Source organism: Cnephaeus nilssonii (assembly GCF_951640355.1).
Source record: "Cnephaeus nilssonii genome assembly, chromosome: X".
Classification (NCBI taxonomy): Eukaryota; Metazoa; Chordata; class Mammalia; order Chiroptera; family Vespertilionidae; genus Cnephaeus; species Cnephaeus nilssonii.
This window is the reverse complement of record NC_137071.1, coordinates 88,820,499-88,832,703: the sequence shown is the minus strand read 5'-3', so window position 1 is coordinate 88,832,703 and position 12,205 is coordinate 88,820,499. Positions and strand designations below refer to the sequence as shown.

The window sequence follows — 12,205 nt, the reverse complement described above, 5'->3', positions numbered from 1 at the left end:
TCTGAAACCCTGCAGTGTGCTATGGTGAGAAATGATCAGAGCCTTATCCCAGGATAGATGGACCCAGATCTTCAGTCACCCGTTCTTGATCCTCCGGGAGAGGGACCACATATGGGGCCCCCTCAGTTTCTTCACTGAAGTGTCAGGTGTTGGTGGTCTTGTTGGAGAGTTTAACCTCTGGCCAGCAGAAGGCAGTGAAGGGCCAGGCACTGGCAGGGGAAAGGTGAAGATCCTACATGTGCAGTGATGAACCTTCCACCCCCAACAGAGGGAACCTCACAGACTTCTGCCACTCCTCCTGTCAGCACTGGGGTCCCATTGCTGTCCCTGCCATGTGCATGCTGAGGTGGCCCTTTGTTCCCTCAAGCAGAGCCCGCAGATTGGAGGAGTTGAAGGCCTTGGTCTACGCTAAATATTCTCAGGTCACGGAGCAGCAGAAGGCCAGGAAGTGATAGGAATTAAGGTGAGGTTCCAACCATGAATATGTTCCCACGGGTTCCCCCACCCATGTCATAGGGGACCCCACATTGCCTGACACCTCCACACCCCACTATCAGTTACAGAACCCTGTGCTGTGCCTTCTATATCCTGAGCAGTCATGTCATGTCACTTCCTACTTCAGGTTCTTAGTGGGCAGGCTGATCAGGAGTGAGCCCTGTGAGGTCCATGTACACGCCTAAAGGAGAGACCTATAAGTCACCTTTGTCAGAGCAGCCTAGGGTGTGTTTCTAAACTGATGCCTGTTACACTCCCCTCTCCCCCAGGCCTGTGGGTCCACATCGCACATCTTCTGCCCACACGCGGTCACTGTCTCAGCAGAAGTCATCATGCCTGGCCATCATATGAGTGAGCTCGGCAATCTTGAGGAAGACCATCAGGACCCAAGGGAGATGCCTGATCTGGTAGTGGAGGAGCGCTTCTGGGTTATGCAGGAGGAGGAGGAGGAGGATGAAGAGGCTGTATCTCTCTCCTCCTCTCTGTCTTCCTCCCCCTCAGTCCTGTTTATGGAAAGCCTGGAGGAGGTGGCTGCTGCTGAGACACCAAATCCTCCCCAGAGTCCTCAGGTTTCCTGCCCGTCCCTCCATGCCTTGGCAACCTTTCCATGGAGCCATCCTGAAGATGAGAGCAACAGCAGCCACGAGGAGGAGGGTCCAGACACTGAGGGAGGCCCTGAAGATGATGAGGATACCTTGCTCCAAAAAGCACTGCATTCAAAGATGATGGAAATGGTGGAGTTCCTGATCCTGAAATATCGCGCAAAGGAGCCAACAACCAAGGCAGAAATGCTGAGTAGTGTCATCAAAGAGTACCATGAGCACTTCCCTGAGATCTTCAGTGCAGCCACTGAGGTCATGAAGCTGGTCTTTGGTGTAGTTGTGGAGGAAGTCGACCCCAGTGCCCACACCTATGTAATGGTCACCGCCTTGGGGCTCACCTATGACGGAATGGTGAGCGATGGGAACAGATATCCTAACACCGGCCTCCTCATCACACTCCTGTGGGTGATTGCTGCGGAGGGAGATTGTGCCCCTGAGGAGAAAGTCTGGGAAGCACTGAATATTATAGGGCTGCATGATGGGAAATTGCATTGGCTGTATGGGGAGCCCAGGGAGCTCATCACTAAAATTTGGGTGCAGGAACAGTACCTGGTGTACAGACAGGTGCCCAATAGCGATCCTCCATGCTATGAGTTCCTGTGGGGTCCCAGGGCGCACACAGAGACCACGACATCGCAAGCCCTTAGCTTTGTGCTCAGGGTTAATGACAGAGATCCCCGTTCTCTCCCATCCCTGCCTGAAGGGCCTGAGTGTAATGAGAACCAATGTGCCTGAGCCAGAGTTGCACCCAGGCACTTTTCAGGCCCTTGTGTATGAACTTTATTTGATGGGCATAAAGTGCATTCTATTTTCAACTATGTGTTTGAGGAGAAAGCAGTAGTGAGGCCTAGGGGATGATTTGGGCTTCTATGATAATTGAGAAATTTATGCTTTATTACTTTGTGAATTTTTAAGGAAAGTTTCTAATGTTAGTCCTTTACATAGAAGTTTTCATAAGCTGTTAGCATGTAAGTTTGTAAATGACATTGGTCACATATATATTTGTCCATGTCCAGCTCAAGCGTAAGAGATTTGCTACTGTGTAACGCAATTTGGGACACTTCCCATCCTAGTTAATGATCCCAAACTAGATAACATGGCATGATAAAAGGATTTCATTGGAAATGTGAAAAAAACTCGGCAGTACAATCAATAGAGTCAAGAAATAAAAAATAAAAGCAAAAGTTTGTTCATTTTTGCTTCTTATCTCTTCTTGTCTGTCTTTTCATGAAACAATTTATCTAAGGATCCTTGGTTCTGGCAAGAAAGTGGAGGGATTTCATCTGAATAAAGAGGACCCCTGCTCAGTGGTTCATTTAATCCCCAGATATTCACTGAGCCTATGTCCTCTGGAAGGCCCTGTGTTAGTAGTGGAGACACCAACATAAGCAGGGCACACCCACCCACAGGATGATAGTGTAAGAGGTGAAGTCCTATAAGGAAGGGGTTAGGTGTCCCCTAAGTCCTATAGAACAAGTAACAGAAGAGGTGAGACCATGGCCCTCCAGGGAACAGCACTCAATTGTGCATGGCCTGAACCAGGGTATGTGGGAAACTGTGATTCCCTCTGAGGGGTTGATTGTAAGGCAGTTGGGGGTGGCAGCAGCACATTGTGTGTCTGGGTGTGAGGGAAGTGTGAAATGGAGAATTGTCCGGACAAGTTCCTTTGGGATCATGGATAAACCAGAGGGAAATCTCCACCTGTGTAGGAAGGGTGGTTTACTGCATGCAGTCTCAGTGACATTAGACAGTATGATCACTAGGCATATTATACCCATCATCCGCACAGATTTCTACAGAAATACAGTTACTGGGCCATGAGTAAGGATGGACTGGGAGAGCCACAGCCCACAGCCTAATTGGGATTGAATGTTAATGATCTTGAGTGTAATCTGGCCAATCATTATCAAGGTGTTTATTTTGGGTGGGGGTGAAATGAATGAAAGCATTTGTTTGGATGAAAGAGCAGTTTGGACTGAGGGAAAGAGTTGTTCCTAGATTCTCTTTCTAGCATCTTTGTGTTGTGTCCAGCTGTGAAGGCTCCCCTCACCTGAATTTCAGCATACATCCATGAATTGGGCACATCCTTTTTGGCCAGTTGGGTATTCTATTCCTCACTGAACTGCACATTCTCTAATATGATCTTCATAACAAACAAGTAATCACAGTGCCAGAGTGGAAGTATCTGGGATAAAAATGATATTAGAAATAGCTGCCATTCATCAGAGTTCCAATCTCCACAAGTCACTGTGTGCGGTGCTTTACAAACACTCCACACTGTCCTGCATTCCCACAAGACAGGGCTTATCAGACAAACTTTCTTCACAGAGGAACAACTTGTTGCCCCTTGGACCAGCTACTTTTTCCAGGATTACATGGCTAGTAAGGCACATCGTGCAGTCTTGGCCCCTTGCCCAAATTCATCAGGAGTCTATGACATTTTCTGCCTTCATAGCCAATGGCCCACCTTCTACCTCACAATTAAGTTCTCCTCTCAGTATGAATGAAATCTTCCAGATGACAATTAGTAGAACCCTGGAGCCCATGCAAGAGCAGGCCTGAGGAAGGAAGGGGACATTGAGAATGAATCAATTTGGGGATTGTCTGAGGTTTATTGATATCTGAGTCTTCCTGTTGCCAGGATTTCTGCCTCATCCCAGCATTTTCCCTCAACCCAGCATTTTCCCTCATGACAACACCCTTCCCCTGGTCTTCCCTTCGGTGCCCTCCTGTCCATCCCTGGATCATGGTCTGCTGAATTGGTCATGACTGATGGCTCCTTTTAAGGCTGCACAGAATCTCCTGCCCTCATTCCGACACATAGGCACCCTATTCCCTTTAGAATTACTCTGCTCTCTCTTGCCTCACCCTCCATCCCATCTGAGAACACTAGCCCTTTATTTATGTCCTATGAGGAGATAACTGTAAATACCAAGATACTTTAAAATTTTTATTTTATTGTTGACACTCTTACAAATATCCCCATTTTCTCTTCCTTTGGCCCTCTTCACAGCACCTTACCTCCCCGCACCCTCTTGCCCTCACCACATTGTCATCTGTGTCCATATTCTTTGGCTAATTCCTTCAGTTAGTTTCATCCAATCCCCCTCTCCCTCAACCCCTCTGACAACTGTCAGTCTGGTCCATGTCTTCATGCCTGTATTTCTATTTTGTTTGTCAGATAATGTTGTTCATTATATTCCACATATAAGTGAGATCATATAGTTTTTCTCTTTCTCTGACTGGCTTATTTCACTGAGCATAATAATCTCCATGTCCATACATGCTATCTCAGAAGTTAAGAATGCCTTCTCTTTTTTTGCCAGGTAGTATTCCATTATGTAAATACTAGAGGCCTGGTAACGTGCATTCGGGGGGCAGGGGGAGGAGGGTCCCTCAGACCAGCCTGTGCCCTCTCACAATCTGGGAGCCCTTGGTGGATGTCGGACTGATGGCTTAGGCCCGCTCCCCATGGGAGAGGCCCCTGTCACCACCACTGCACTTGCCAGCAGTGAGCCTAGCTTATGGCTCTGTCTGAGCTGAGTTCCCCCTGTGGGAGGGCACTGATCACCAGGGGGCAGCTTCTGCATTGAGCGTCTGTCCCCTGGTGGTCAGTGCATGTAATAGCAACCAGTAGTTCAGCTGTTTGTTCGATTTGCATATTAGCCTTTCTTTAATATAGGACTAGAGGCCCGGTGCACCAAATTTATGCACTTGTGGGGTCCTTCAGCGCGGCCTGTGCCTTTTTGCAGTCCAGGAGCCCTTGGAGGATGTCTGAATACTGGTTTAGGCCTGCTCCCAGTGGAGAGCAGGCCTAAGCAGGCAGTCAGACATCCTAAGTGTTGCCGCAGAGGAGGGAGAGGCTCCTGCCACCACTGCTGTGCTCCCAGATGGGAGCGCACTGACCACCAGGGAGCAGTTCCTGCATTGAACATTTGCCCCATGGTGGTCAGGGTGTGTCATAGTGACTGGTTGTTTTACTGTTTGGTCGATTTACATATTAGCCTTTTATTATATAGGATACCACTGTTTATTTTATCCTCTCTTCTCCCGATGGGCATTTACACTCTTTCCAGCACTTGGCTATCCTATATAGTAAAATCCTAATATGAAAATCAACTGAATTGCAGTACTACCAGCTGCTATGATGTGCACAGACCATCAGGGACAGACGCTCAACACAGGAGCTGCTCCCCACTTCCCCCCTACAGGGTGGTCAGTGGGCTCCCACAGGTGGAGGGCGGCTCGGCCAGAAGCCAGACTCACAGCTGGAGTGACATATCGGCATAAAATATTACCATGGGAGATGTCTGAGGTTTTATGGCCGATGCTTTCTTCCAGGATTTTTATGGTTTCACGACTTACATTTAAGTCTTTTGTTCATTTTGAATGAATTCTTCTGAATAGTATAAGTTGGTAGTTTGGATTCATTTTTTCACATGCAAGTTTCTCAATGGCATTTACTATTGAAAAGACTGTCTTTACCCTATCATATGCTGTTGCCTCCTTTGTTAATTATAATTTCCCAATATAGGTATGGGTTGATTCTTAGGCTCTCTGTTCATTTCCATTGATCCATATACCTGCTCTTATATCAATACCAACTGTTTTGATGACAATGGCCTTGTAGCATAGCTTGATATCAGGTATTGTGATTCCTATAGCTTTGTTCTTCTTTCTCAAAAGGTCCTGAACATGGTGCTTAATAAAGACTGTCTGACTAGTGGCCATGGTACCGACAGTTGGATTTCTGGGACCCAGCAGGCTTAGCTGAGGAAGGCCAGTTTCCTAATGGCTTTCTTCCACTCCACTGAAGTCAGCAGTGTGAATATTTCATATTCAAAGGAAAGGATGGGCCTGATGTACTAGATTCTTCACCACAGTGGAAATTCGGTTGCTCTTGCTTCAAAGAACATTAGCTAATGGTCCTACATAATCCTTTGGATGCAAGGGTGCCTAGATCATAACAAATAAACACCCTCTTTCCACCAAATTCCAGACGGTGGTTTCCAAAGTCCTCTCTCCAATTTTCCTCACATAAAATGGCCAAGTCCCTTCAAATAACTAACAGTTAGAGGCATGAGCTAGCAAAGTGCACAAGGAAATCTTTTCAGCCTTTAAATAACTCCTTTAAGAAACAATTGTTTGGTAGGCAACTGAAGGGAGCTAGCTGTATATCCAGCGACACTAGGAGCCAACCACATCCACCCCAAACCCACCAACAGCTATCCTCTTGGACATGTCCTCCAAGAATAAACTGACTTCATGAATGAATGCTTTGTAATCCGGTTTATTGGCACAAAGACCATGGACTGAGCCTGAATCTAGACCCAGGTGCTCCATTAAGGATACAGTCCTTAGGCTGAGGGGCACCTTGGGAGGATTCTGTTCCCAAATGCCTTTGCACTCCACTTTTAGAAACAAAGTGTCAACCCTCAGAGAGCACAAGCTATACCACTTAGTGCAAGACATGGGACAAGGACTCATGGGCCAAGGACACAGACTCACTACCAAGGAAAATCACAACTTGTTTAGGTAACTATGACTGAAGGAAGCAGATATGAAAATAATCATAACTAGGTACTTGAACATAGATGAGATTGTGGGTGTGGGATGGGACAAAAGTCAAATTCAAGTCATCTTCACCATAGAGGAGAGGATACCACAGTAGTTTTCATGATCCATGTTCTCTAACTGTTTTGGGTAACTTTGATCTTAATACTCTGAATAGCGAGATAGAAGGGTACCATGGGAAGGTACCACTGCTTGTGCTCCCACCTGTACAGGATAGTGGAGAGCGGCTACAGCGTTTGGACAGGTTCAGGCCTCAGACTAATGAGAGGATATGATCCTCTCATGGCAAAGCTACCTTCAAGTCCCAGCACAATTATAGCCAAAGGCTGTGTTTGTGAGCTTGACCTTAAGGTCCAAACCTGTGGTCCCACGTGGCTGGGTGATGTGGGCTTAATAGAGTTCAAGTGCATATAATTGAATAGATTTGAAATCAACAACATTGTAAATATCTTGACCACACCCTTACTTTGTCTAGTGGAAACTGGCTATAAAATAAAGACTCGGCTTGCAGGCCATGGCACTGTCTCTCTAATCAGAGGGTAGCATCCCACCTAACCCTGGCTTTATTCTTCTGTCTGTCTTTTCTAATCCTTCACCACCAGCGCTCAGGTTCACCCATGGCTATGCTGGTGTAATCACATGACTTAAGCAGCTGATTGCCCCAAGGCTTAGAATTTTGTGGGCAGTATATATTGGGCATCCCTGCTGTGACCCCACAGTTCAGTGATAGGATGAGAGTAGCCAATGCTTTTTAATGTAGAGCATCTCCATGCCGTGTTTGTGTACCCATGAGATTCACGGAGCCAAGCTGGTCCTATCACAGGTGTTGGAGAGACACGGTATTAAGCTTGCAACCGAGACAACCCACAATCAGAGGACTCAAGCCAAAGTGCTGTCCAAGTGGAAGGAAACAATGATCTTCTAGGACTGTCCTTCCCAAGAAAGCTTTAGGGATAATGGGGAATGACACCTTCACGTCTGTGCACTGGAATGATGACAGAGACACCGGGATCATTGAGAAAGATCTTTCCAATGTGAGGTTCTTTGACAAAGGGGCAAGGAGCAAATATTTTAATCTGACAGCCTGTAGAGTTTTGTCCATCTGCTTGCTGAATCTGATTCAGTAAATTACGCCCAGGTGACTCTCCAGTTTCCTCTTCAGAGAACAGGATGATGGTAAAGTAGTAAGTCCTCCCATGTCCCACATTATCTGTTACACAAACACCTTTCTAGTAGACCCAGAAATACAGGAAGCGTTTCATTTCAGGGGATAACTCTTTCACATCAGACAGTATTTTTCCAAAGATGAGAAAGTGTAGATTTCCATATAAAACTGTAGCCCCTTAGAGATTACCTGCAGGGATGACAAAAGATTCTGAGAGGCCACTTAATGTCAAAAGGACATATTTCCTCCCAGAATGACTGAATTAATTTTGTTTCAGGTGTAGAGTAACAGCAATTTCCAGAAAGACAAGCCTTGGCTCATCGAGAACATCAAGACAAAAGGGAACCAGATGAATCATACTTGGCCAGATACCACCTCAACCCCTTCCGAGAGAAACAAGAAGCTGCCCCCTACCAGACACCTAGCAAGAATTCAGCATTAAAAAGGCACCGAAGAATCAAGTAAAAGGCCCAGAGGAAATCACGCAATCCTTAGGGACCCAGTGCCGCCCGCATATTCAAGTTCTCGGTTCTGTGGCCCGCTAGTAGTGCCATTGAGGTCTGGTGTGCAAGTGAGGAAGGTGGCCCAAGTGGGGAGGGCATATCTGGGAATGGCATGATTGTTCCCCTGGCTACTGCCCGAATCAACGGGATCGGGACTCTGGCCCCTAGCCCCCTAAATCACACACTACATGATTTGATGATGTATTTGTATAACATCTGTTATTCATATGATGATGGCTGTCTTTTCAGTCATGACCCAACCCAAGGAACCTGAAGGACTAGGAGGAGGGGTCGACTCCTTATATGACAACTGTTCACTCTGTGAGCAGTTCAAGGGCAATGCAGGCCTGTAAGATCATAGGTGACAGAAAACAATCACCACTTTGTATTCTCCATTCCATGTAGGCTTTAATAAAGAAAGGCAAAACTATATGGAGGAAAATAAACAGGGCAATGAAAATTGTGGGACCATTTTCTGTTGTTTCTGTGCCACACACATCATCAGATGAGCCTCAGGAGACTAGAAATCCTGGCCCCAGAAAGACATTCATCCCTGTCGTCCTTTTTCATTTTCTCCCACTCAGCCAAGGATTGGGATAGGGGGTCCTGACACAGGCTCAGGAAGATCTGGTCCCCTGAGCCTTGCCTACTGGATAGGAGACAGAGCTGCCTGGCTCCTGACCTTGGGGGAATCACCTTACATTAGTTATGCACCCTGAAACAGGAGGGTCTTTACTCACGGGTCCCCCTATGATGCCAGGAAATTTCTGATCAACATCTGAGTGTCTCTAACCCAAGTTCCAGGCACCTTACAGGGAGCCCCACCTAGAACCCGGGCCACCCCATCTGCTAACTGTTATACCACAGATGTGTGATGCCTACCTAGAAGATAGCCTTTCCCCCTTTTTTTGGGTATGGCTCCAGTAACCACCAGGGTTTGAAAGTGCAGTCTGGTACTTCTGCTTCAGGTTGGTCAGTACAGCCTGCTTTTCCAGTTCCACAACCTCCTCAGGAGCCACGTTTTCTGGGCACTGCAGAGTTGCCCCAATGTCAGGGATCCCCGTGTACCACGAGAGAAGCACTGTGATGTTTTCCCTTCCATAAACCAAAGGTTTCCTGTGAGAGAAATTGGTTCTTCAAAGATACGCCCACGAGAGGCTAAGCTGATTTCACCAAAGGGATATGGAGTGAGCTGGGTCCCTCTGAGCACTTCCGATGTGTCAAACACTGTTCAGGGAATTCTGGGTGAGGCCAGGGGAGAGAAGGAAAGAAGAGGACAGAGCCTGGTCCACTAATGGGCAGGTCCTAGCCCGACTGCTGTGGGCAGCACGTACAAGTCAGAAAGGCCCTGACTGCTGTGGGGAACCCACAGGCAATGAGGTCCCAAGCTCTTCGCCAGGTGAAAGGAGCTGATGTGGGACCTCAACCACTGAGGGGTGAGCAAATGGGCAACCACTGAGGGATGTCATGGGCAGTGGGGGTGGGGCAGGTGTGTGAAGTCAGGCAAACAGCCTGAGTCTGGAGGCCACCTGACATTCTCTGTGTGCTGTGAAGCTTCCCCTGGTCTGTCACGCACACACACATGTGTGCGCACACATAAATACACATGTGTGCACACAGGCAACACCACATGCAGACTTGGACCTGTCCCTGCCTTTCAGGTCACAAATGGGAACTGAGGTCCAGTGTGGACAGAAAGAAGGCTTCACCCAGGTCGTAGGAACTCAGCCCACGGAACCCCAGCCTGGGCCCCTTGTGGCCCCTTTGAAGGTGTGCTGCTTACAGAAACCACAGCCCCACCACCACAGGCTTAAAAGAAAATAAGCCCCAAACCCCTGAGCAAGGTCCTGGGGGTACTCTTGGAGGGGTGTGAGCTGTGCTCAGGGTGTCACACTTTGCCTATGATCACTGCTCAGCCACACTTCTCCTTTCCCCAAGCAGGGCCTGAATCTGCCTGGGGTTCCACCCCAGCCTCTCCAGCAGCAGCTTCCACCAGAGGGCATCTTCCCAGTCCCTGTGTGCAATGAGGGTGGTGATGGTATAGTTCCCCTGGCTGCTCAATAGGGTTGCCAATGAGTCTGGAATCTTGACCACATTTAAAACAAAGCCTGCATAAGGCTGCAGGAAGGAGAGGCATGAGAACTCCATCTCCCTAGAGATCCTTGGGCCTCACGTGGCCTGGGGAAGCCCACAAGTGTGACTGTCCATAAGCATCATGCATCAGCCCTCCATTTTCATGGTCTGTAGGATTACCTCTCCCCAATAACCCTTGGGGACCTGGAACCCCACGGACAGGGATGGTGGGAGAGGCTCCTCCTTCCTATCCCCACGCTGTCAGCGGCCAGGCCCAATGGAAAGGGCTGGTAATGCAGATGCCTCATCCATGAGATGGATTCTTTGGAGGGGGCTCAAGGAAGAAGTTAGAGACAGGTAAGGAGAGGCACTCACACAGGATGTGGTCAGTTCTACAAAAAAGGTCACTGAGGCCAGGGGAGCACAGAGGAGGGAGGAATGGGCGATTTGGCTTCACACCAGATGAGTGGGTTCTAGTCCTCTCCCAATGCAGACCCTCCTGGGCTGTGCTGCTTCTCCTCATCCCCACCCAACCCAAAACAGTCAGCTCCCTCCTCTTTTCACCCCAAGGCACTGCAGGTCCCCAAGCACAATGGTCCTGCTTCCTGGCCTGCTGGTTGCAAATCATTGTGATGCAACCTAAGCTGGGCCCTGGGACACCACCGTGTGAGCTCAGATCATCCTGCCAGGTGTCTCGCTCAGGCCCCTTTGGAGCCACCCTCCTCCATCCCCAGGCTGAACCACTGTTATCTGCTGTCAGCAGGCACTCCTGGCCCCCACTGCAGCCTACAGAAAGGAATAACAGGAGCAGGAAGAATTGGCACCAGTACCCACACACACCAACCCCAGGCCAGGCCCTGGGGTGGGCATGATCCACAAATCCTAGAATTCAATTCTCAAGTAATAGTGGTGGGGAAGGTGGCACAGTGGGATGAATAGACAGCCCAGGATCATGGAGGCCCTGACTGCATCACCCACTGTCCTTGCCTTTTCCCTGGGGAAGGGGATCCTAGTACCTGGTGGAGCTTGGAATCCACGGGTCTGAGTACCTGGCCTGTACCATAATAGGACAGACACAACCAGAGGCTACACATCATCATCATAGTGCCTGAGCCTCAGTACCACATTCCACATGAGCAACCCTCCACTCTGGGTGACTCTTCCCCTCCTGTCTTAAAGGACATAAACCTCACATCAGCTATTATGTCCTCGTGTGCATGGAAACATACCTACTCTCAAAGACAAGGCCCGGGAACAAAAGCAGCCTGTGTTCACTCCGTTCTCAACCCAGTGTCCTTCTAGTCCTGGTGCCAGGCTCCTCTGCTGTGCATCCCCTCCCTTTCTCTGGCTGGGTTGCCTTTCCTTATGAGGACAGAGGCTCAATGAATATTTAGGGTGCACATGAACCAGTGAGAAGAGTTTTTTAGATGTTTATTTTTCTACATTCTTGAATAAGGTAAGAAAATCCAGGTATATATACTCTATTTTTACAGAATGACACACTAAAAATGATACAGGAATAAAAAATTAACTATTTTATCTGTTTTACAGCTATGTTCTTTCACATTTAAAAAAAGCATATTCCAAGTCCATGTTCTCTGGTTACAGAGTACAAATAAAATGAATGATTCCCAATTTGTTTTACAAAATAGCAAAGCTCTTTCTCTTAAGTTAAATACTGTGTGACCCTTGTCATTTGTAAACTTATATTCTGAAGCTAATAAACATTCTACTTAAAGTAACATTTTAAAATACCAAAAATAAAAGAAGATCCATTTCTAGGTCAACCCAAA

At 47.8% G+C, this 12,205-nt stretch overlaps 2 protein-coding genes across 2 annotated transcripts in view; one reads left to right on the top strand and one right to left on the bottom strand.

Annotated features, from left to right (window-relative positions):
• The window catches only part of LOC307095368 (melanoma-associated antigen 10-like), a gene marked incomplete at both ends in the record, with an annotated part of 125,724 nt that overhangs the window by 47,354 nt on the left and 66,165 nt on the right, over positions 1-12,205 (bottom strand). The gene's annotated exons all lie outside the window — the stretch shown is intronic.
• On the top strand, positions 1,005-1,832 carry LOC307096038 (melanoma-associated antigen 10-like; the record flags this gene model as incomplete). The annotated part of the gene is made up of 1 exon (XM_079765627.1): positions 1,005-1,832. One exon carries the CDS (start codon positions 1,005-1,007, stop codon positions 1,830-1,832), a length of 828 nt encoding a protein of 275 aa, XP_079621753.1.